This window comes from Atractosteus spatula, chromosome 2, assembly GCF_055471065.1.
Source record: "Atractosteus spatula isolate fAtrSpa1 chromosome 2, fAtrSpa1.hap1, whole genome shotgun sequence".
Taxonomy (NCBI): Eukaryota; Metazoa; Chordata; class Actinopteri; order Semionotiformes; family Lepisosteidae; genus Atractosteus; species Atractosteus spatula.
This window is the reverse complement of record NC_142707.1, coordinates 12295748-12320301: the sequence shown is the minus strand read 5'-3', so window position 1 is coordinate 12320301 and position 24554 is coordinate 12295748. Positions and strand designations below refer to the sequence as shown.

General features: G+C 49.9%; 2 protein-coding genes across 6 annotated transcripts; both read left to right on the top strand.

The window, feature by feature from the left end:
- The first annotated feature begins 307 nt into the window (after positions 1-307).
- LOC148839271 (dynamin-1-like protein) lies at positions 308-16626 on the top strand. Of its 3 annotated transcripts, XM_088930648.1 has the most exons (18): positions 631-1005; positions 2518-2650; positions 2857-2998; positions 3708-3746; positions 3975-4021; positions 4168-4239; positions 5629-5715; positions 6104-6266; positions 7279-7399; positions 8252-8590; positions 9185-9305; positions 10396-10551; positions 11691-11780; positions 12210-12308; positions 13143-13268; positions 13661-13770; positions 14096-14255; positions 14864-16626. In XM_088930648.1, exons 2-18 carry the CDS (start codon positions 2549-2551, stop codon positions 14918-14920), a joined length of 2031 nt encoding a protein of 676 aa, XP_088786774.1. In that variant the 5' UTR covers positions 631-1005; positions 2518-2548; the 3' UTR covers positions 14921-16626. The 3 variants fall into 3 exon arrangements, with proteins under 3 accessions (XP_088786783.1, XP_088786791.1, XP_088786774.1); XM_088930657.1 differs by lacking the exons at positions 631-1005; positions 3708-3746 and adding an exon at positions 308-622; XM_088930665.1 differs by lacking the exons at positions 631-1005; positions 3708-3746; positions 3975-4021 and adding an exon at positions 308-622.
- Positions 16627-17045: 419 nt separating this feature from the next.
- LOC148839270 (uncharacterized) lies at positions 17046-24101 on the top strand. Of its 3 annotated transcripts, none has more exons than XR_016093916.1 (5): positions 17046-18020; positions 19522-19866; positions 20765-20843; positions 21203-21815; positions 22577-22655. XR_016093916.1 is itself a non-coding variant. In XM_088930809.1 (5 exons), the coding sequence occupies exons 1-5, from the start codon at positions 17372-17374 to the stop codon at positions 22829-22831; spliced, it is 1422 nt and encodes a 473-aa protein (XP_088786935.1). In that variant the 5' UTR covers positions 17046-17371; the 3' UTR covers positions 22832-24101. The 3 variants fall into 3 exon arrangements, 2 of the variants coding, with proteins under 2 accessions (XP_088786935.1, XP_088786927.1); XM_088930809.1 differs by having other exon boundaries at positions 21203-21296; positions 22577-24101; XM_088930801.1 differs by lacking the exons at positions 20765-20843; positions 21203-21815 and having other exon boundaries at positions 22577-24101.
- The last annotated feature ends 453 nt before the right edge of the window (positions 24102-24554 follow it).

Sequence of the window (24554 nt, the reverse complement as noted above, 5' to 3'; positions counted from 1 at the left end):
TCAGCCGTGGAGCCCTCTTCCCCGAAACGTTGCGTTTTCTTTCTTCTCTTTTCAGCATGGAATAAACCTGTTGTTCCTTTGCAGCCTATGCATGCTGACGCAGCCACCCACCTGACCTAATCATTTTTATATTGTATACCAAATCGTCAATTCGTTACGTTTTACATTTCTCTTCCCACATTTTTCCAAGGAGATATGCTAATGTGCATACTGTAAATAATTATACTGAGTGGAAAAGGGACAAAAATTCCGGGTCGTTTCGAAAATAATTACATAACACAACAGAAGGAATTTCAAGGAACGCGATTTCAGGAGCTTCCGGCTGCAGCCGGCTGCGCGGCTGCTCTGCGAGCCTGTGACGTCACACAGCCCGCAGGCCAGGGCAGCTGTCCTGCGCGACAGCTAGAGCGCAGCCGGGGTGCCTCCTGACAGATCTGTGCGTGATGGAGAGACAGACGGGGTACCGCGGGGGTTCGGTTCAGTCGTTTCCTTAACCCCGAGGTTTAATGGTCGGCGATGGCGGATATGCAAGGCAGGCTCCGGGTTTAAAACCGAAGAATCTCCCCCCCCCCCACACCCCGCGATAACCGAGAGAGGAATCTGCCCCGGCTTATCTGTTCTGGTGAGGAAGTGGATTCATTCTTATACAAATTTTTAAACTCAGCCGTTCTGCGGTTACATCCCGCTCTCCCTTCAGGTCCGTCCATGCCAGAAAAGAAAGGATTTTGCTTCCTCCGGCCGAGTTCACGCTTAGTTCTCATTAAAATGTTTACGTGCGGTTTTTTATTCTTTACTTTCCGTTAGATTCCAGCGGGCTCGCTGCCGGACTGTCGGCTGTGGGCTTGGCGTGGCCGTGGATCTTGCGTGGTTGTTGTTGCTGCTGGTTTGACAGGCGAATGCTGTGACGTCGGTAGAGCTCCCTCGGGACTCCGCCGCGATTTTCTATTGCTGAAGAAAATGCAGCTCAGACAAGACAGTGGATTTCGTGTGCTGAGGGTGGAAAAGGTGTGTGGGTGTGCGTGCGTGCGTGACCTTGTTTCTGGCAACACGTGTACCAAGTTTACAACTGCACAAGTGAAATCAGGGTGAAGAATGGAGAGGCATGATGAACGACGTTAACTCCGACGGAGAACCACAGCAAAGCCCAGAGAACGCACGGTGCAAGCACAGGTTCATAATGGATACGCGACAGTACAGGGAAAGAAGTGTGAGCGAATTCTTGGAGATGACCGGTTATACCGGCTGCGCGACTTTCTGCTCCTGGGGGGCGCCTTGTTGTTGCGAGAGAAGCAGTTGTCACCGCGGGAGCAGGAGCGCTGGTTTGCCGGAAGGGAGAATTTTATTCCCGGCGGTGGCGAAGACGCAGGTGTAAAGTGCTGCGAGCGGATGCAAGGCGTGATCTTTTCCTACCGGGATCGCTCCGTGTCCGTGGTTTTGTTCCGCAAAGCCCAGGACTGGGGGAGCAGTGCCGGTGAAGGGGGAATGGACCGGGCTCTCCCTGTGTCCTGACATCACATGCGTTTCAGCCGTTTCTCTCCGCTTTCCTAGTACCGGGAGGGGACACTGTTGTTTATGTGTCAGTCCTGGTGACTGAAGGCACGGGTGTCGGCAGCAGGGGTGTCAAACTTTATTCCTGCAAGAACTGCTGTCTTCTCCGCTTTCGTCCGATCGGTGGAGTCGGTTAAGCAGTTAACGTGATTATTCTCTTAATTAGACATATAATCGATTTTTTTCTCAAGGTCGTTTCCAGTTGCTTACTGAAAAAACGCACTTCAGTAAAAGTACAGTGACTAATAAAGCTCCCCCAGGCCTGGAGAGATGTGTGAGCAATTATGCTGTTTATTAGATATGTAGACCAGCTGTGTAGCTGGGAGTTCAGGTGGAAGACACGGGCCCTCAGGAGCTGAGTCTCACACCCCTGGACTACAGTGAATACCTTGTTCACACTCTCCCCTGCTGTACTGGTGGATGGGTTTCCTTGCGGATGAGCTATAATGGAGCTCTCAGGGTGCTTTGGCCAACTTTGTATCTTCAGTCATGCTCCACGCATGGCCTTAGAAAACGTTTCTAGAAGAAGAAATTCGCCTCAATCACAGACTCGAGCTTGTGAAGTTTTACCTTGGAGCGTCGGGTTTTGGGAGACAAAGACGAAGGTCAGATTTGGGATCGCCGTGCATCAGAAAGGTTTGGAATAGAGCTTGGAATCTCTTGTTGTGCTGTTTTGGAGCAGTGAATCTTTTAAAACTTCGTTGGCCTGGCTCAAATCTTCAGGCATTTCTGTGTGTCATGTCCCTTTATAAGCCTTTCCAGGGTGATGGAGATTCACTGACCGATAGTGAGGCTCACTCTCTAGATACAATACGTTGTGCGTCTGTCTAAAGTTTCATTTCAGGGCCGTCACTCTGCCTGCTGACAGCCTGTCCTGCCCTAGGTACAGTGCAATGTGTGTGTATTGGGTGTATCCTGACGCTTTAGGTGTTGTGCAGTACAGCTCACGTATTGGGACTCTCTGTATAGGAACGGTGTAGCACAGTGTGCGTGCTGAACAATGGAGGCTCTGATCCCCTTCATCAACCGGCTGCAGGAAGTCTTCCTCACGGTCGGCGCAGAAGTCATCCAGCTGCCACAGATCGTAGTGGTGGGGTCACAGGTCAGTCATGGGTTCAAGGGTCAAAGGTCGGCCCAGTTGAGCTCAGAAATGAAATAGGCAATTATGCTGGCAATTTTACAAGTTCTCATAATCGGCCATCGGATAATGTATCATTTACTGTGTAAGTCTTTGTGTGTGCTTGTGAATCCGTGTGTGTGTTTGATGTGTGTGTGCGGATGATTGACATTCTTCTCATCCAATGACAGAGCAGTGGCAAGAGCTCCGTGCTGGAAAGCATAGTGGGGCGGGACTTCCTGCCCCGGGGGTCAGGGATCGTGACCCGGAGACCTTTGGTGTTGCAGCTGGTGAATGTCGCGCCGCTTGAGGAACGCAGACAGACCGGAAATGGTAACTACTGTTTGCTGATATCCTCACAGTACTATACACTGTACTATATGTCCTAGTATAGTGTAGTATGCGAGGGGTGTGTTCAGTGTGGAGGCGGAGCCCTGGAGGAAGGGCGACGATTGCCTGACGAGTCACAGCCTTGGCCTAATGAAGAACAGCTGGACAGGCAATATATAACCACACTGGACACCCCTCCGACAGGACGAGCAGGGCCCCACCCCGGAAGGGGAGCTACACCACACCGGCAGTCCCGGAGGCGCTTCACATACATTTTTATAATTTTCCTTTTTGTTTTGTTTTCTTTCGGTTCTCGCTTACCTCACACCGGTGCCTCCGCCCCCTCACAGGGGGCGTTGCCTAGTTACCGGTGCTCGCCGCGGCTCCTCCCATTGCCGCACTGTCACAATTGTCACTCTGCTACATACAGTACACTGCCTGTTTGAGCTTGTACACGTTCAGGAACAGGAAGTGAATTGTGCAGCAGGTCTGAATACACCTCTTCACTGTATTCTTAACATTGTGGATCCAATGTAATGTGTGCTGCAGGTATACCCTCTGCAGTCTGAGGCCAGGCACTGAGCTAACACTGCTTGTAAGCAACAGCTTAAACACTGCTGTGATTTTCCTTCTGATGTTTTACTCTTATTATGCTCTCTCATTCATAACCACTCTCTCTATCTCTCTCTCTCTGTTCACTGCTCATCCTCAGGAGACAAGACAAAGTCAGACTCAAAGACCAGCTACCCAGGTCTCTCTGTCTTGTCTGTCTGCATGGACAGCTTCTGCCCCTCAGTTTCCCCCACTCTCTGCATGGGTCTAAGGTGTTTGGCTGTTCTTCAGCTTTTGCCTGACTCTCTCACTGTGCTGTGTGCGCCTGCCTCCCTCTCACTGTGGGCTGCAAACAGTCTCTCAGAGTTTGAATGTCTTTCTCCTGCTTTCATTCACTTTCTCTGTCATTTCTCCCTCTCTCTCGAAGGCATCAAGGCTGAAGAGTGGGGAACATTCCTTCACTGTAAAAACAAGGTACTGACTAAGCCATAACTGCAGTCGGCTCTGCAGAGCGCTGGAAGACCCTCGCGGTAGAGCAGCGATAGCTGTGCACACTCAGGCCGATCGATCAGACTGCCCTGCCTGTGAAGTAATCCACTCTGACCCCCTGTCTTCCTCAGATTTTTACAGATTTTGTGGAAATTCGCCAGGAGATTCAAAGTGAAACTGACCGCAGTACTGGAGCTAACAAGGTGAGAGCTGCCGCGAAGCATGATGGGAACCCAGTCACTTTGAGCTGATGGGATGTCTGTCACCTTAGCACAGTGGGGGTGAGAGAGGGAGAGGGGGTGATGAAGGAGAATGGACACACACTAAAACAACACAAACCATGTTGTTGCTCGGCCCTAAAAAGGCAACACATACTGACTGGGCACCCCGATCAGGGAGAGAAACAACAAGGAGAAATAAACCCTGAAGAGTTACAGGCTCAAGAACGAGAGCCTGGCCATAGAAACTGGACACAGGCAGAACTGGACACCCAGAGAGGACAGGCTCAGTGACCACAGCCTGGTCATAGAAACTGGACACAGGCAGAACTGGACACCAGAGAGGACAGGCTCAGTGACCACAGCCTGGTCATAGAAACTGGACACAGGCAGACCTGGACACCCAGACAGGACAGGCTCAGTGACCACAGCCTGGTCATAGAAACTGGACACAGGCAGACCTGGACACCCAGAGAGGACAGGCTCAGTGACCACAGCCTGGCCATAGAAACTGGACACAGGCAGAACTGGATACCCAGAGAGGACAGGCTCAGTGACCACAGCCTGGCCATAGAAACTGGACGCAGGCAGACCTGGATACCCAGAGAGGACAGGCTCAGTGACCACAGCCTGGCCATAGAAACTGGACACAGGCAGAACTGGACACCCAGAGAGGACAGGCTCAGTGACCACAGCCTGGTCATAGAAACTGGACACAGGCAGACCTGGACACCCAGAGAGGACAGGCTCAGTGACCACAGCCTGGCCATAGGAACTGGACACAGGCAGACCTGGATACTCAGAGAGGACAGGCTGCGTACCTACTGGCAATAGTGACAGAGATGCACGTCTTGCTGGACTGCAAGAAATACTCAGATGGATATTCTTCCCCAAAATAACAAATCAAAACCAAGAATTCACACAAGTGTCAGACTCAGAATAGCCCCCAATCCTACAGGGGGAGGGGGAGGAAACTCAGTAGAGCCCAAACCTAGGAGAACATGTGCTCTCCTGTTACTGCCCAAGGAACAAGGATGGAGCCTGCCTCTAAAACAGTAATTATATGTTATTTTAAATGTCTATAAATATTTTACTAATTGCTATTGCTTTGGCAGTACTGGAATGCTTCAGTTATGCCAGTGAAGTTCTTTGAGTCTCTCTCCCTTCCCTTGCAGGCACAGTGTGTTATTGTGGTGCTGCAGCGCTCACTCACTCAGTGTGTTTATTAACCTCTCTCTCTGTCACAGTGCCGTGCAGTGTTACTGTACTCCAGGGGTCAGCTAGTGTGCGTATTGTACCCTGAATCAGAGCAAATTCAATCTAGCGTTAAGTCTGCCAGGCTGAGGTGTTAACCCCTCCATTTCCCTCTCACAGGGTATCAGTCCTGAGCCCATTCACTTGAAGATTTTCTCTCCTCACGTTCTCAACCTCACGCTGGTCGACCTGCCGGGAATCACCAAGGTAACCAGAGTGACAGAGCTGGGGTGTGTGTGCTGTGGCTGGTTAGATGGGAATGCTGTCAGCTTCTGTGTCTCATGGTGGTGATGGAGGAGATGGGGGGGGTGACGGTGATGACGAAGATGAGGATGACGAGATGATGACGATGATTAGAATGGTAGTAATGATGAAGGTGATCAAGATGGTGGTCATAATGAGGGTGATGATTGTGATGGCCTTGATGATGAAGGTGACGGTGATGATAGTGATACATTGCAGCCAGTTGGCTGACATCTGTTACCGTTTCTTAACACCTGAGGTTGTAGTAGTAACAATGCACAATAGTGGATTAACAGGCAGTGGTCCAAGACTTGCGCGTTGTTATTATTTTCCTGGGGTCCTGCGTTCCCAGGTGCCCGTGGGGGACCAGCCAGATGACATCGAGCAGCAGGTGCGGGAGATGATCCTGAGCTACATCTCCAACCCCAACTCCCTGATCCTGTCCGTCACGGCTGCCAACACTGACCTCGCCACCTCCGAGGCCCTCAAACTGGCGCGAGAGGTCGACCCCGAGGGTGAGACCAGCTGTCCTCTCGCCCTGCCTGCCAAAGTCGCCTTTCTGGGACCTTGAAATGCAGCCTTCTTTTCGGTGTTATCCGGTTTGATTTCGGAAGCCAGAAATTGTACTGCCTGAGGTCGGGTGTGGCTGCAGGCCTGGACACAGCCCTGTTTGAGACACTGCAAGTCCAGGCCTCCAGCTGAGGGGATGGGCTGTTGTTAGACGCTGGGCAGATCCTTACATCACTGCTGAAGAGGGTGCTCACACTACTCTCATTTGTTTCAGTGAAAGTACTGCTTCAGTGTTAATACTACTACTACTACTAATAATAATAATTGCTTACACTTATATAGCACTTTTCTGGACACTCCACTCAAAGTGCTTTACAGGTAATGGGGACTCCCCTCCACCTCCACCAGTGTGCAGCCCCACCTGGATGATGCACCAGTCTGCTCACCACACACCAGCTCTCAGTGGGGAGGAGAACAGAGTGACGAAGCCAGTTCAGAGATGGGGATTATTAGGAGGCCATTATTGGTAAAGGCCAGGGGGAAATTTGGCCAGGATGCCGGGGTTACACCCCTACTCTTTTTGAGAGACACCCTGGGATTTTTAATGACGATGGACCTTGGTTTTACGTCTCACCCGAAGGGCAGTGCCTTTTTACAGTATAGCATCCCTGTCACTATACTGAGGCATTAGGACCCACACAGACTGCAGGGTGAGCGCCCCCTGCTGGCCCCACTAACACCTCTTCCAGCAGCATCCTAAGCTTTCCCTGCAGGTCTCCCATCCAGGTACTGGCCAGGCTCACACCTGCTGAACTTCAGCAGGTTGTCAGTTGTGAGTTGCAGGGTGATATGGCTGCTGGCCATCTTTTTTTACATATGCAGTCCAGCTCACATCTCCAATAATCCCTCCGATAGGTTGCGATCAGTGAAACATTTATGAATCCTTGACATGTTTTGGCTTTGTTGATGTTGTGTGCTTGTGTTGATCTGTGTCTGTGAACCCCCTCTCTGCGTCAGGACGCCGGACACTGGCTGTGGTCACCAAGCTGGACCTGATGGACGCTGGCACAGACGCCATGGATGTGCTGCTGGGAAGAGTCATCCCTGTCAAACTGGGCATCATAGGGGTCGTCAACAGGTCAGCAAGGTCAAGGGTTGAGTTCTGAACTGCATAGAGCTTCTGCTTCTAATAACCAGCTTCTTTGATTCAATCTCTGACTCAGAAAGAGATATTATAGCAGGTAGAATATTAACAGAAGTTTTGTACCAGGCTTATGCAGTGTGCAGAACACAGCACACACAGCACAAAGTGCAGACACTCTGTTGCAGGCGTTTTGGAATTCTTTATCCCTGCAATTTCTTTTAAAGAAAAAAATAAACTTTAAAAACAATCATTGTGGATGAAACACACGGCAGTAAAATGCATCATGTTTTTGTTTTCTGGGTTAAGCGCTCAGCTCAGGAGAGCAAGTGGAGGGAGAGTAAAGCCAATGAGCTCTGAAATTGCCCCACTGGGGATGGATAAAGTGTTTTGAATCAAATTGAATCATTCTGTTTTTGCTTTCTGGCCCAGTGTCTGGAAACCAGCAATGCCCTCATGTATCAGTCATGCAGTAGATCAAACAGGGCTCTATGGGGAGCACATTTCTCTTAGAGCCGTGTGATAATGGCCTATCTGAGTGCTATTTCTTAGGGCTTGCCACTTCTCCAGGACCCTGGTGTCATAAGACATATGAGTTGTGGCATCTTGGGGTGCTGGTCAATTAGCTCAGTTAACTCAGAGAATCCTGCAGTTCTCAATTATTGTGTGGCCCACTGGGAAATGGAGTTCTAGCCCCTTCTTGGACTACAGAAATGAAAGGGAAAGGGAAGGAAAAGTTACTGGGGGTAAAAACCATGTCATTATCGTCAGACCGGCCCGTTATAGCCAGTGTGGACAGTGTGCTGCAGAGGCTGATCATGTTGACCGACTGACGCCCCTCCTCCCCAGGAGTCAGCACGACATCAACACCCAGAAGAGCCTGGCTCAGGCCCTCCAGGACGAGCAGGACTTCCTCAAGCGGCACTACCCCTCCCTGGCCTCACGCAGCGGCGCGCGGTACCTGGCCCGCACGCTCAACCGCCTGCTCATGCACCACATCCGCGACTGCCTGCCCGAGCTGAAGACGCGCGTGACGGTGCTGAGTGCGCAGTACCAGGGGCTGCTGAGCAGCTATGGCCAGCCCGTCGAAGACCACAGCGCCACACTGCTGCAGATCGTCACCAAGTTCGCCAGCGAGTACTGCAACACCATCGAGGGCACGGCGCGGCACATCACCACCTCCGAGCTGTGAGTCACTGATAGATAGATAATACTTTATTAATCCTGTAGGGAAATTGATGCGCTCGCACTGTGGCGCTGCTTTGATGCATACCCGCCTGGTTCAAGGCTTGGCTTTCTAGCATGGCCCCTGTGCAAGGATGACACGCAAATTCGTGACACACATGGGATGGCTCCTTTGCCCCGCCCACATTGGTCATGTGACACATTGCAGGCTCCCCATTGGCTAACAGGAGAGTTGCGCCACTTTATACCCCGACTTCACTGCAGGCGCGCCGCATGTCTCGGGGGGGTCACTGATTGTCGGAAGGCTGAGTGGACACACTCTCACTCCAGTGGCACCAGCTGTGCCCCTCAAGCAGATAGTGGGTTTTTACCCAGAGTGCAATCTGCGCTCCAAGCACATGCCTCTACAGATTGAGCCAAAGCTTTTTTGAAACACAGGCCTAGTAGTGCAGTAACACCCAGATGGACTGCCTGGCGCAGAGAGAGGAAGTCAGACAAGCAGAGACGTATGCATGTACCTACCCACAAATGCGCCCTGGGACTCATTCACCTCTCCCTTTATAAGTCTTTTTCTTTCACTCTTGATCTGTCTCTCAGCTGTGGAGGAGCCAGGATCTGCTACATTTTCCATGAGACGTTTGGCCGAACGCTCAAGTCCATCGACCCGCTGAGCGGCCTGACCACTCTGGACATCCTGACCGCCATCCGCAATGCCACGGTAATGCCCAGTGCCACGGCAGCCCTGCAAACCTGGGATACGTCTGTGCCAGCCGCCCACAGCAGTCTGTGTGCCCATATGGGCTCTGTGCCATGGACCAAGCCAGATCCGGGCTTTGTAGGCAATTGTGTAGAATATTGCATTATTTTTCTAATTGTTTTCTACATATGTGTCTCAACAATACTTTAAGGTTCATACCATTACTACACCTTTAGATTTAAAAAGGGTTTAGCCTTGACTCATTTAATTATGCAATCTTTAAATAACAACCAAATCTGTTTTGTTATAGGGGAATTTTTGTCTCAGAATTCCATGCCTACCCTTGCTTATTTCATTTTTGGGTGTCTTTGTTGTCCACGTTCTAAGATGATGGTTAATACTGTGGGTAATAAATCTGCAGTACGTGACTGTAGATTGAGGATTTGATGTACCGTATAGTGTGACGTTTTCAGGGGTTGCTGAGTCACAACCGACCAGGACGTCAACCTTGTACTTCCTGAGAAAAGCCAGTAATTTTGGCCTCAAGTCATTCACAAAACAGTGTCCAAAAAACACACTCAAGATACCACGCTAAGGAAGAATAATATTTGCCACACCCTTTTAAAGCCATCAAGCAGGCAGCTCATCCCTCACAGCTGAGACTGTTTAGATGGGAAATGAGCAGGCCATTTCCCCCAAGGCATCTTGGGATGTGTAGTTTCCACCTCCCCTTACGCAGAGGAAACTACCACTTTTTAAAGAGACAGGGTCAAAGAGGGTAATGGCCTCTCAAAACTCTAGGCCCAAAGTACACTCCCTCTATGACCCTGCCCCACATTTTGTCACAACTGGCTCAGTTTGGCCATCTGATGTTGGCCCAGGGGTGATACACTGGCACAGTAGGTGGCACTGCCAGTCTAAATCCATATGGGGGAGTGAGGAAGGACATCAAGTCTGCAGAATATGGGAGGTGTTGCCAACCGAGAGCGTAAACAGGCGATGAAGGGAAACATGCTGAGGGCCTGTTTGTAAATGCGATGACGTGCACTTTCACCGGCCCAGGTGTGGCGTCTTGACCCCAGTGCGTGCGTGTGTGTGTGTGTGAGCGCAGGGCCCGCGGCCGGCGCTCTTCGTGCCCGAGGTGTCCTTCGAGCTGCTGGTGAAGAGGCAGATCAAGCGGCTGGAGGAGCCCAGCCTGCGCTGCGTGGAGCTGGTGCACGAGGAGCTGCAGAAGATGATCCAGCACTGCTCCTCCTACAGCACGCAGGTACCGGGGCGGGACGGGCAGCGGGCCGCCGGGACACGACACCTCCGCCTGCGGTGTCTAAACCCCACCCCAGGCACAGCAGCGCACTCGGGTCCTGGAGACCCGCGCACCTGCCTGTGTTGTTCGAGCCGAGCTCTCGGACAGCGGGGTTTTGAGCAGGGAGCTGCGTCAGCAGGCGTAGGCTGCAAAGGAACAAGGAAAAGTTCATTCCACGCTGAAAGGAAAAGAAAGGAACCAAGTTTGGACGCTCATTCTCACCTGCTTTATGTCCATTTGCCCACTGCTCCCTGCTGATTCTTACCTCTCCTTTGCCTTATTTATGCTACTTTTCCTCTCTCCCTCAGACCTGAGGAAGGCTCCAGAGCCGAAACATTGTGTTTCTTTTCTCTGCCTTTCAGGATGGAATGAACCTTCACCTGTTCCTGAGCTCTCAGATGGGTACCTGAACCCTTAATTGAATGATAAAACCCTTAAACCCCCTTAACAATCTGATGACTTTGACTTCTCTCATTGTTTCCAGCTCTTAGACATTTGGGAGGCTTCCTTTTAAGTGTTGTATTTTAGAAGCAACTTCAGCTCTCCAACATGTGAGTGGATGAAACTTTTGAAACGTTTATCAGTTTATTTAAGGGTTCAGTTCCGTAACTGAGAGATTGGAGCAGAACTGGAAAGTCGCAGATGTAAAGGAGAACCTACTGTCAGTGGAGAAGTTGTAAACGAGAAGATGCCATTCTGACGTTCTTGTGTTAGTGTTCCACATAAGCCAGCGAAAAAGAAAACAAGAAAATGATACAATAAGAGCTGTGGGAGCCTATTAGCACTACAGACCAAAAATATTTCTTGTGTTTAAACAAGTTACCTTTCGCTTTTAAATGAGATGCTTTTCGAGTGCACTGTAAATCTCATACATTTCAATAAACAACATAAAGTTACAATGAGGTTCCGCACTAAACTCATTAAAAAGTGAACATGAAGCTCTTCCCAGATTGCAGCCAAGGCTGGAACTCCAGCAGGAGTGAAGAACGAAGCGAACGCCAGGCAGTGGGCTGACAGTGTCTGTCCGTCTGTCCGTCTGTCCGTCTGTCCGTCTGTCCGTCTGACTGACTGACTGACTGACCGACTGTCTGTCTGTCCGTCAGGAGCTGCTGCGCTTCCCCAAGCTGCACGACTCCATAGCGGAGGTGGTGACCAAGCTTCTGAGGAAGAGGCTGCCGATCACCAACGAGATGGTGAGAACCATCAGCCGCTCGCCCGCTCGCCCTCTCGCCCTCGTGGAAACACCTGCGGTCAGCGCCAACACCAGTTCTTTAATGGCCTTACAGAGTCCCTCCAGAGTCTCCAGGACTGTCAGACCCACCCTTTCTCCTGGATTCCATTCCAGCCCTCTTACTGCATTAACGCACTGGTCTAACTACTCCGTTGAGTTGCGTAACTTAACACCTCTCATTGATCATTTGAATAAACAATTTTGTGGGACTTGAAAGAATATTTTGTATGACCAGTTGAATCAATCATTTTTGATCATGATAAGCCAATATTGGAAACCGGAAGGCACTGATTTCCTGGAAGGCTCAACAAGAACTGAGTCTGGGTGCTCACATATTGACCAGGTGGCGTACGGTGCTCTGATCAGAATGAGTGACCTTGTACTTTTTCAGGTGCATCATCTGGTGGCAATTGAACTGGCCTACATTAACACCAAGCACCCCGACTTCATGGATGCTGCCCAAGTCTCTGCTGCTGTCAACAGTGCTCAGGTACCCCAAAATTCCCCTGTACATAAGTACCCTAATATACCTTTGTACAGTTACTACAGTATTCTCCTGTACATAGTTAGATCAGTTCCCCCCTTTCTGCAAAATGTTACTCCATTATCTCTCTGTACATGGGCACCCCACTACTCCCCTGCACATGGATCCCCAGTATCCCCCCATACACACGAGAGGTTTCCTGTGTTAAAGGGGACCTGCAACACTATTTTTATATTTCTGGGTTAGAAAGAATCAGCATTGATGAGTGCATTTCAAACCGCAATAAAAGTAAAATGTGCACAGTAAACTGTAAAACCTCCAATTTACATCACAAAATACACTAAATTTCCAGGTATGCGCAGCACCATGTTCAGCATTTCAGAATGAGACAACAAAACCTCTGGTGACGTGAAATGTATTACACTATTACACCGTAAACAAGCAGGCTTGTGAAAACATCTCTTTCAATCCACACAAATACTACTTGTTAACTCTGCGTGCAGATCACGTTGGAACATTTCTGCGGTGAAATGTCTGGCGCACAACCTGTACTTATTCGCTCATACATCACATTACATTAGTCAGTACAGTGACTAGTGAGCAGGAAGGGTCGCTTCACGTCACAAACCCTGCTAATTCTAATGTGAGTTTGCGACGACAAGGCTTCTTACAGTACTTTCACAAAGTTCACGGTTTTGTGCTTAATTTGAAATTTGTAAAATCTTGTTAACCGGTCTGAGAAACTGGGACTTCAGCTCCCCTTGAACACCATGAGCCCCTCCCGCTCATTCCCGCTCTCTCGCCGAGCCTTACCCCCACCCCGCTGTGTCTCCCCCTGAGGCGGAGGCGGTGCAGGACAGCAGCCGGCGCTGGAAGAGCGACAGGGCTGCCGAGGAGAAGGCAAGCGAGGAGAAGACGGCCTTCAGCAGTCCCTCCCGGGGCCCCGCGGTCAACCTGCTGGACACGGTATGAGCTCCAGGCAGGGTCAGGGGTCAGGGGTCAGGGGTCAAGGGTCACAGGGGGGGGCGGAGCCGGGATTTAACCTGCACTGCCAGGGCAGAGACTCACAGGCAGCCCGTACTGGACATAGTGTGCTGGTGAGAAAAAACTCAAACATGCTGCAGCACCTAAATATCTTTGAAAACAAGCATCGCTGCACAAAATTTCACATTCTACTTCATAAGTGTTAATATTATTTTAATAAGACAGTAATGCATAAGTCATCATCACATCTCATATGTGTAAGTACTCTATATCTTGATTATTGTGAAAAGGCAGGATGAGCTGCACACTGCGGCTTCAGTGACTCCTGCTGCCAGCTCAGCGCAGTTATTAATGTAGCGCCCCCTGTTTGTCAGCCAGTGCCGGTGTCTCGGAGGCTGACCCCGCGGGAGCAGCTTGATTGCGAGGTCATCCAGCAGCTCATCAAGTCCTACTTCCTCATCGTGCGCAAGAGGATTCAGGACAGGTCAGAGGTCATGGGGGCGTAGTTTCCATGACGGAGGTGTGAGCACAGTGTGTCTGTGTGCAATGATCTGGGGTCGTTGAGTGATATCTGGGCGTCAGATTCTTCTGCCTGGTTGTTGCTGTTGTATTGGGAGGCTCCTGTGTCTGATAGTGAGCTGTCAGTGTAGTGATAGAAGGGTGTCAGTGAGTAATTATTGGGTGGAGGTGTTTTATTGTGGGGTGCCAGTGTGTGATAACAAGGAATCTATACATCAGGGGTGTCAGGGGGTAGCACTGAGAAGGGTGTCCTGATGTCTTTGTGAGGTTTTGGGGTATCTGTGCCCTAGCGTGCCGAAGACAGTGATGCACTTCCTGGTGAACTATGTGAAGGAGCACCTGCAGAGCGAGCTGGTCGGGCGGCTATACAGATCCCCCCTGCTGCAGGAGCTGCTGACGGAGTCCGCTGACACAGCCCAGCAGAGGAAAGAGGCTGCCAGCATGCTGGAGGTCTGTGTGTGTCACTCTGCGTGCGGGTTTCACTGTGTGCATCACTGCCTCTGTCACTGTGTGTGTGTATCACTCTCTGTGTGCATCACTGCCTCTGTCACTGCGTGTGTGTATCACTCTCTGTGCATCACTGCCTCTGTCAGTGCGTGTGTGTATCACTCTCTGTGCATCACTGCCTCTGTCACTGTGTGTGTGTATCACTCTCTGTGTGCATCACTGCCTCTGTCACTGCGTGTGTGTATCACTCTCTGTGTGCATCACTCCCTCTGTCACTGCGTGTGTGTATCACTCTCTGTGTGGATCACTGCCACCGTCACTGCATGTGTATATCACTCTCTGTGTGCATCACTCCCTCTGTCACTGCGTGTGTGTATCACTCTCTGTGTGCATCACTTCCTATGTCACTGCGTATGTGTATATCACTCCGTGTGGATCACTGCCTCTGTCACTGCATGTGTACTGTATGTATCACTCTCTGTGTGCATCACTGTCTCTGTCATGACGTATGAGTATATATCACTCCCTGTGTGCATCACTCTCTGTCCCTAAATCCTCTGTCTCTGAGAACTTCAACTAATGTGTCATCTCTGTGTGTTTCCACACCCTAGGCGCTGCAGAAAGCCAGTCACATTATCTCAGAGACCAGAGAAACCCAGCTGTGGTAGAGTCAAGGAGCACACCTGTGGACCAGCCAGCCCCCCGCTGTCTCTGTGTGTGGTTGTTCTGCTAGCCTGTCGCTGTCTGTCATGTTGGTCATGTTGTGTGTGAGCCGGGGGATGTGTGTGAGTGATCTTTCCCTTGTTCAGACCAGCAGACCTGTCCTACCTAGTCTCTCCCCTTTCAGAGGTGCTCTATCCAGCAAAGACGGTCAGGCTAGTTCTTGTCCTGTGACTGATACCCCTTCGCATGTACGGTCTTTCCCAGTGTCAGCCTGATGCCTTGGGTCTTTCTGAATATATGGAAGGTTGTAAATTAGAAAAGACACTCAGCCCTTCTGGGGTGCCTGGTTGCTTGTGGCTTGTGGAATTGATTGAAGAGGCTCATCGATCCATTTCTTGAGGAGTCCCGAGGAGTCAGCTTCTGGTTCTTGGATGGGCAGTTTGTTCCAGACACCTACCACTTTCTGCTAAGCACTGCCTCTCATTCTCAGTTCTTAAGGCATCTGCACTTTAATTCCATGCCTCCTTGGGTCCTGGGGCTCCTTCGGTAAAAGATCAGCAGTTGTGGGAGTGCTGATTTTGTTTTGCAATTCATCCTTCATTTCACGGTAGTCCTTGGGATTGATGTCTGAATCACAGCCTTGCTGCGATCTCTTATTTTCAGGACCTTTCATGCCATGTCCTGTCAAGGCCTGTCTTTAGAGCTGGAATCAATATGGCTGCTCTTCTGTGAACTCTTTCTTAAGCAGCAGTATCTTTTTAATCGCATGGTGATCAAAACCGATCACAGTAGGTCTTACTGTGCATCGAACAATTTTTTTTTAATGTTGTACTCCTTTAGTGTGTATTTGGAGGAGCCAGTATAAGCAACTCTTGTAGTATGTATATTTGATCATGTGGGGGAGCCAGTATGAGCATGGAGAAAAACCCTGTTTGTGATATTGGTCAGCCTGTAGGCTCTGCTGAGATCCAAGCCCGCAGGGCTACCTTGTGTTTTATTGTCATTGAAGGGTAAAAGCTCATCTTCCTCCTTTGCTGTCTCGCGATCAGCTGTGCGGACAGCATGAGTCACACGGCCGTATGGAGCAGATTTCCTGGCTCACGTAGAGCGTGACGTGCCAGTTCCTCCACGCTGTGTCCAGGGGTGCGGAAGAGAGTGAGGACAGCAAATCTATCTTGCGTGCTTTTGTCACATTAGGATGAATATTGCGGTTCAAGTTTCAGCGTTTCCCTTCATAAGCGCATAAGAAACATTAGAAACGAGAGGAAGTTGGTCAGCACATTGGATCTGAGGATCACATCCTGCCATTCCTTGAATGAAGCCAGGGTATCGGCTTCAACATCACAGCTGCTTGTTCCAGACCTCCGCATCTCTTTGTGTAAAGGGCCACCTCCTGTTTGCGATTTTAAGTGCACTTCCAATTTATACACAAAGTTCTGTGTATGGAAACATTCTGTGCTGTGAAGTGCCCTGACAATTCTCCTTCACTTTACTTCTGAAACAGATTAGCCTCAGAAACTAAACATTCTGAGGTCACAATATGCATAATGCATAGCCCTTCAGACAAGAGCACAGTCATGTGTCAGTGTCCTCATTTGTGGTTCTGTGTGTGGGGGAATGTGAATGTTGAATGAAATTAAGTTAACTGCTTGAAGGTGCTTGTCTACTGTGATTCTACTTGGTGTAGAATAAAAGTCTTGTGATACACTTGCCTGGGATTCTTGTGCATTACTTCACTGTCTCCTGCGGTTACTCAGAGTACTTCTGCTGTTTGCAGGCTGTACTCAGACTCATATGAGTACGGTCATAACCAGGAATTTCAGAAATTGTTTTTTTCACTTTGTTTTCACTGCTCTAAATCTTAGTTAGGTGGTTATAACCTGTACTGTTTCTGTGATCACAGCACTGGGCCCCTGTTAAATTAATACATGATTTTAACATACGGCTTTAAACTCATTTTTAAATAGTGCATTTCGTATTTAGCAGAGCGTCTTGGTTTTCTTTCTCGGAAGAGCGGTAACGGGGACTCTAGTGGCTTCGCTGCAAAGGTGGAGGTTATCGCCAGGGGGCGACAAAGCAGATAAACTGTCCATTTAAAAAATCTTACCCTCTCTTGCCAAGAAGAAAAATCACAACAAGATTTACAGGAAGCGGAGTGCTCGTAGAGGCGAGAGAGTGCAGTTTTTTTTTTTATAGAAGGCAGTTTTCATACGTATGTGTGAAAGTAAGTTGACGATGTGTGAGTACGGAACTCGCATGCGAGTGTAATTACACCTGCGCGTTGTCAGGCAGAGCTGTCCTTAAATCAACTCGCGTTGTAGGGGAAGCGTAAGGTCAGTTTAATGCACATGTAGTGGTTTCGCTTAGGGGTTAGGCTCCCATCTAATCGCTGATGCCTGTCAGCTGGGTTTTTAATTCCCCGCTCTTGTTTGTTGCAAACTGGGCAGAGCGCACACATGAATAGGAAGCGAGCTGCAGAGCCCGTCAGCGGCCGTCCTGCTGGTGGAGAAAGACTTAAAGCGCGCTGCCCCACTGCCGAATGGGGGGCGGCGTTGCTGGAAGGCACCTCGGGATCTGAGAGGGCAGTGCACCTCTGGGACGGCAAGCTCTCCGTCGGCGTGCCGCCCCCGGCCGAGCTGGCCTGCGCCGTGGAGCGGGCGGTGAAGGCGGCGGTGGAGCTGGCCATGGCGAGGGTGACCAGGCTGGTGGAGAGGCGCTGCGCCGGCCTGCGGCTGCGCATCGAGGACCGCGAGAGGGAGCTGGAGAGCGTGCGGCTGAGGCTGGGGCTGGCGGAGAGCGAGCTCAGGGTCCTGCGCGAGCGCGTCGGCGGCGGCGGCGAGCGCGAGCCCTGGCACGCAGCCCCGCAGTCGGAGAGCCGCGGCCAGGCGCAGCGGGGGCTGGAGGCCGGGGAACCGGCGGGTCGCGGGGAGTTTCTCCCGGTGACCAAGAAGGAGGGCGACCTCGTTAACACCGTTGCAGCCCCCTCCTCCTTCCCAGGAGTTACCGGAACACTGTCCGCCAAACAGGAATTGTATAACCCTCCCGACTGCGAGGCCAGCGGGGAAGAACGAGCTACTGACCAGAGGCAGGGACCAACGGTAAAACGTAAGTTACTATTTACAGTTCGCTTTAATTTGTCCTTCGTCTCTAGTTTTTGTAGCAGTAAGGGGTAATCTTGCATAGCTGTTGCAGTTTCTGATAAACGTGTGTCAAACTATATCTATTAGTTGTATTTTACTACTAAATTGCTCTGTGACAGCTTTTACAGTTGAATGTGTCAACTAAGATGTTTAAAGGCATCCAAATTATTACCCTATAAAATGTTTATCATCAGATGTCAATTTTGGTTTCAAGGGATTTTTTCAGTACAAAATATATGAACTGCTCGTTCACAACACAAGAAGACCATATAACCTCTACAAGATGAACCTGACCGCGGATTACTGTGGGTTGGAGGGGAGTTACAGTTTTTCTTCAAGATCATTGTAGCATCATCTCAAGTAAAATCTGTGGTTCTGAAATTAGAGTGCAACACGTACTGTTAGTACTGATGCAATTGCAGAACTATATCATTGTACCATTTTCATCACAGTGCTGCCCCTGTCTTTTACATAACTCCTATTTTTCATCATTTAGTGCGCACAAGAACAGTTACTAACTCTGTATGTGGGCTGATTTCCATTATGAGTGATTTATGATAATAATAATCTGGAAATTCCTGTAGGTAGTAAACTGGTCAAGTTTACAGAGCATGCCAAATGAGGAGGAGCAGCTAACAGTGTAGAAGTGACCAAGGAAATTAAAAAAAAATCAAGATGGGACAGACACCTGGCAGATGAGAATTAATGCAGATCTGACCCTTTGAAGTGCAGAGTTTTACATGCAAGTATCAGAAACGTAAACTCAACATAAGAAGACAGATCTTGAAGAAGATGCCTGTGAAAGTCTTGATGAGACAGCCCATGGACAAGTGTGGTCCAAAGATCCGAACAAGTCTTCACTGGCTGCCGTCTCTCCATTTTCTAACTGCTGCATCCGATTCAGGGTCAGGGGGGAGCAGGAGCCTATCCTGGCCAGCAACAGGCACAAGGCGGGGTACAGCTTGAACAGGAGCACACGCACACACCCACCAGTACGCCTTAATTGTGGGAGGAGACCAGGGCACCCAGAGGAAACCCACAAGAACACAGGGAGATCATACAAACTCAATGCAGATAGCACCCAGGGAAGTGCACCTAGTGCTGCCAGTCAGCAATGCTAACCACTGCGGCACAGTACCACTCCACTGGCTGCCACACAGATTTGAAACCCAACTTTTAATAACGGGAGAGACCGTGTTGTGTATTTATCAGGCAATCGGAATTCAATTTCAGTGTAGAAATCATGCATCAGCAAGTTGCTATGTAGAGCAATGAGGAATCAGACGTAAGATGAGAAGACAGGGGGGCTAGTGTGTCAGGCCTATGTATAAGATTAATAAAGTCTCTGTGATAAACCAGCACTGTGACAATAGGTCAAAGATAAAAGGCGGCAAGAATAAAATGCAGTGATATTCTTCAGGCCAAACCAAGAAACAGGCTGGTCTTTCTGTCCCTCCCCTGCGCAGATGCTGATAGGACATCGCCTCGGATTAACACTCTTGAGGCTCATGGTCACTGCAGAGCCGGTGAGCAAGGGGTCCCTGCGCTTTGTCAGGCCCTGCAGCATTTCGGAAGCAGCCAAGACACCTCTGAGAGACTCTTGGGCGCTGACTGCAGGCCCCTCAAGCAGGAGGTGTCTGAGCTGGGCTATGGGGACGTGGTTCAAGAGTCCAGATGGCCACCGAGCCCTCTCGGAGTAGAGGGCAGTGAACCGGGCCCAGGCCAGGCAGCTGGGCCATACTCCAGCAATGCCCAGACTGGGAGGGGTATAATCGAAGGGAATCCCAGGTCCTCTAGGGGCAGTATATCACGTAAGTACCAGTTACGGTTTTGTTGGCTGTGCATCAAGGTTGTGCTGATTGGTTTCCTCCAGAGTGGCTCAACCTGTGAAGGTGCTGGACCGAGCACAGGTTGAGCTCCATGACCACGGGTTCGAGAGGGAGTCATGGCACTAGGTGACTGGGATACCTGTCAAAGGAAGGACAGGATTGGTCTGTCAGGATTCTCTCTGTTCTCTGCAACGCAGCGCACCCTGTGAGCTCCCAGGCAATTGCAGCCTTGTGGTGCTGTCAGTGAGGGACCCACCTCTCCTTCAGTCTGTGCTGATCAGTACACCTCCGAAGTGCGTTACTGCAGTTTCACACCTTTGTACTGTGTGTGGCCGTTTCCTGATAAAAGGTGTCTCCCTGCCCTGTTTGCACCATGTGTGTCACTCAGAGAGAAGGTGGAGCAGGAGGTAGAATACATTCCCCTTGGTGTCTATGGCAGACATGTTCTGTCTCATGAAGGCTGACCTTTCCTTTCCAGCCTGTTGTTTTGCTTACTGTTTCGAGGGGAAAGCTGGTGAAAGGAGAGAATCTTGCGTGGAGCGAACTGTTTACAGCACAAGACGCCTGGATCCTGCTCCTTCCACCCACTCCTCCCCCCCAGGAAAGCGCATGGTGACGCTGTTCCTTCTCTCTCGCTCTCTGGAAGGACTCCATCAGCTGCCGATGGAGTGAGGGGGGGTGGGACTGGAGAAAGCACGGCAGGGTACAGGAGCCGTGAGGCGACGGAGACACTGAGCGATTCCAACTTGAGCTCGGTCCTCGGCGGGCCGGGCCAAGTCTGATTACGTGCCTGCCTGTGGTTCCAGTCCGTTTGAATTCCCTGTCTAGCTCAGAGCTGGAGCTGGTGGAAAGCCTCTTGAAGCATCCCTGCATTTCACAGCCCAGAGAACGAGCTCCCAGCCTGTCAGAGCACCTGGACCAGCCTGTGAAGCGCTCGCACTGCCTCTGGATTTAGTGAGGTAAGGCCTTTAGCAGCAATAAAGGAAAACACTGTAATGCTGCTACCTTAGCCCTTTCAGCCAAGCACAGTACAGACCAGCAGCACAAAGATCTTAGTTCTACAGCATTAAGTGCCTGTCCTGCATGTCAGATGCGTGTGTGTAATGATCAAAGGGATTAGGGTCATAGCCGAGATGTGAAAAACAAATTTTACAAAATGACCTTGAAAGGGGCTTTTCTGAGGGGAGAGAGAGTCACAGATTTGCTCATCGTTTTGTTCAATTTTGCCGGTTATTTGCAAATCTTGACCTCCTGACCTGTATGAGTAACAGCGAGGATTCCAGTTAGAAGACTGAAACTTGCTTTTTCATTGCCCCAGAACTGCTTCATGCCAAGACAGAGCAGCGCGGGATGTCAGAGCCATGGCAGGGGGAGTACCGCGAAGTGCTCCAGAGCAAGACGGACAACAGCTGGTGAGACCTGAGGAAGCCCCTCGTCAGCTGTCTCAAGTGGGGCGCCCCCAGGCCCGCCTCCAGAGGCCCTGTTTCTCCCCTCACTCGGGCTCCTGCAGACCCTGGAGAGGAGCCCTCTGCACATTCTCTTTGATATTCCTCTGTGTGGCTAAACGGGAGAGGATCCGGAAGTGGGAATGTGTTTAGAACAGGACATAGGAACTTTTCCCGATATCTTTGAATCCTTGAAGAAACAGCAGGACTTTCACTGCTGGGTACAAGGAAGCAGCATTAAATTATGAAACATATCAGTCGGACTTCACTTGAAATGTCATGTGCAGGTTGGTCCTCTTAAGTTACAAATCAAAACTCGGGACGCTGTTGCTCTGGAATGAAATCAAAGACGATCACAACACTTCTGGCCCTGGAGCAACACCACGTCCAAACAAGAAAAGAGGATTTGACGCAGATATTCATAATCCTGAAAGGAACCAACAAAATCAACCCAACAACCTATATCAAGCTCAGCGCAGAAGAAAGGTTAAATATCTTTGCCGTTTTTGAAGATAAGTGGCAAGTAGGAACAGGCAAATATAGGAGGGAAAGTGGGGAAACGTTGTGTATAAAGCAAACTACGATGAACTGAAAATGCCAACCTGGTTTTAACAGAGCAGTTCTATCAGCCTCTCCTGGTGCACCTCCCGTGTCTTCTAGCTTTGAAGATGATGAGGAAGTTCCACTGCACCAGTGTGAACTACAAGCTCTTGTCATGCTTTGTGTACAACACTGGAAGGCATTTATCTCCAGGCATAACTGAAAGCACTGATGACTCAGTCAGACTATATCTTTTTTGTAGTCATGGTACTCAAACCCAAAAGCACTGATCAGTGCTGTAGCCCTTTTAAAATGTTCATAGTTGTTGGAATGCTATTTTACCATTTTTGTAGCTTTCTAATCCCCTAGATTGGGTCTCATTTTCCTTAACAGCATTGGACAGAATGTTGTTTTCTGGGACTGCTGGAAACCTCCGTCCTTTTGTGTTATAATAACAGGAAAAGGCAGGTGTGACATGTAACAACAACCTACAGGTGCTCCTGTGCTTCACTGTGAAACCACAGCTCAGCCACCAGCGCTCTCCAATAGAGATGGCCAAGAGGCAGTCTAGGAATGGTTTCTTGACCGATGAACTGCCTTTATTAATGGGTTAATTGGTTGTTTCGGCTCTAATTGCCACGTAACTTGGGCTCGAGTCTTCTTCAGTAACGTTTCTCTTTCTGTTTCCTGTTCTTCTGGGGCTGAAGAAGACGCCGCACAACGGAAGACGCCGCGTCACCTGGCGCCCCCTGACTCTCCACCGGGAGGCCGGCGGCTCCCTCTCCCTCCCCCAGCTGCCGAGGGGGGCGGCCCGAGGAGGCGGGGCCCGTTCGCCTGCGCGCTGTGCGGGCGGGCGTTCCACGCCCTGCAGAGCCTGCAGTCCCACCAGCGCACCCACACGGGCGAGAGGCCATTCCCCTGCGCCACCTGCGGCAAGAGCTTCGCACAGAAGCAGAACCTGATCCGGCACCGCAGCGTGCACACGGGCCTGGCCCCGCACGCCTGCGGCCTGTGCGGCAAGAGGTTCAGCCAGCTGGGCAACCTCCGCATCCACTACCTCATCCACACCGGGGAGCGGCCCCACGCCTGTCCGCAGTGCGGCCGGCGCTTCAACCAGGCCCAGAACCTCAAGCGGCACCTCCGGGTGCACGCCAAGCGCCTCTGACGCCGCGCCGGGCAGGGAGCTCGGGGCGAGGCTCCGGGCGGAGGCCCTTGACTTGAATTCTAACAATGCGGTCAAGCATTGCTGGCACCCCGAGAGGCCTCGTTCCTAAGAGCCAACTCGTCGCTCCTCCTGTGTGATTGGAGACGGCGGGGCTCACCGAATCGAGGCCCTGTCAAAGTGCTCTTCTCAAAACATGCACCTGGTGACGCTTGGCGGTCTTCACTTCTTTTATTCGTATAGTCTCTTTCTCGTTCCGGAGTGGGCAGCTGTCTTCAGGGCCCAGCGGAGACTCCTGCCGGAGGAGAAGGAAATGAAGAAGGGCGACGGGCTGGCTCATGGAGCCCTTCTCCTTTAGTCGCTCTGCGTGCTCTGATCAGAGGGGTGGCTCGTCTCGCGCCGGTATCCACAGGCGCGTCTTCCACCTGTCCTCGTCACACTCCGCCTTGGACGTGACCTGGGTTCGAACCCACGGCACCCGGATCACAGTACAACTTACTATGTAAGCACCTTTTATTGATTGAGCCACTCAGGAAAAATCTGATCTTTTTGTTTCTTAACAAAAAGAAGCATATTCCAGTTTAAGAAAAAGGGGGGAAATCAGTATCGTGCATCATCATCAGATATTGTCATTGTTATTACTGATTGTTGTGATTTTTTAATGACAGTCATTTGTCATTCTTTTTTTAAAAACGTTTGTTCCGAGTGTTGATTACTTTTTAAAATTTAATTTATTTTGTTGTTACACAGGAAGGTTTGTTTATATGCATGTCTAGTCCCATCGTTTAATCATTCCTCTGGAATCTGGGGTTGCCAGTGTGATGATTTAGCGGTGCTTGTTGTTTATTTCAGTTTTTATTTCCAGCTTTCACACTCCTCAACCTGGAAAAACATGGGAAATGATGAATGTACTGTACAAAGCATTCTCACTGGACTCTTAAGTAGCCGTCAAGTCTCTGCTATTGAATTTTATATTGAGCTCAGTACTTTGTGATCCACTATTTAAATGAAGTTTCTACCGTGCAGTAAATACTGATTTTTCTGTATTATAAAATGTATTTTGTTTTAAACTGCTGTTGGAATTTTTCTTTTCATGTTCAACTCATGGTTACAGGTAGGGATTTGTGAGGTGTGGTGCTGATTTCTCTAGAGAAATTGTTCTCATTCTGTCAGGCCCCAGATTAAGTTTTGGAGTCCATTTTGTGACTGTGGTTCGTTTTTAAATTAATTTTTAAAATTGTTTTACAGTTCTTTTGCAAATGAAGTAGATTGTTTTTACTAAACTATAATTAACGCTTAGGAAATTAGGTACTTGTACAAAATAATATTAAAGTGTTTCATAATTTGTTAGTTGGTCGTATGCAATAGTTTTGCAAATGTGCAAATATTAGAGAAGCAGCACAAAAATAAAAGCTATCTGTTCATTAACGTGAATCCTTTGCAGAAGCTTTAAAAATTAGACCTGAGGCAGTCCATCAGATTACATGTGACAGTAGCCATCTTCTCAGCCTTGAAATGGAAGA

Excerpts from the sequence above, each read along its gene's own strand:
- LOC148839271 (XM_088930648.1), top strand. The coding sequence starts at position 2,549 with ATGGAGGCTCTGATCCCCTTCATCAACCGGCTGCAGGAAGTCTTCCTC. Across the intron at positions 4,022-4,167 it reads TCCTTCACTGTAAAAACAAG|ATTTTTACAGATTTTGTGGA; the intron begins GTACTGACTAAG and ends TGTCTTCCTCAG. Across the intron at positions 9,306-10,395 it reads CCGCCATCCGCAATGCCACG|GGCCCGCGGCCGGCGCTCTT; the intron begins GTAATGCCCAGT and ends GTGTGAGCGCAG.
- LOC148839270 (XM_088930801.1), top strand. The coding sequence starts at position 17,372 with ATGAATAGGAAGCGAGCTGCAGAGCCCGTCAGCGGCCGTCCTGCTGGT. Across the intron at positions 18,021-19,521 it reads GCAGGGACCAACGGTAAAAC|ATGCTGATAGGACATCGCCT; the intron begins GTAAGTTACTAT and ends TCCCCTGCGCAG. Across the intron at positions 19,867-22,576 it reads CTCTAGGGGCAGTATATCAC|AAGACGCCGCACAACGGAAG; the intron begins GTAAGTACCAGT and ends CTGGGGCTGAAG.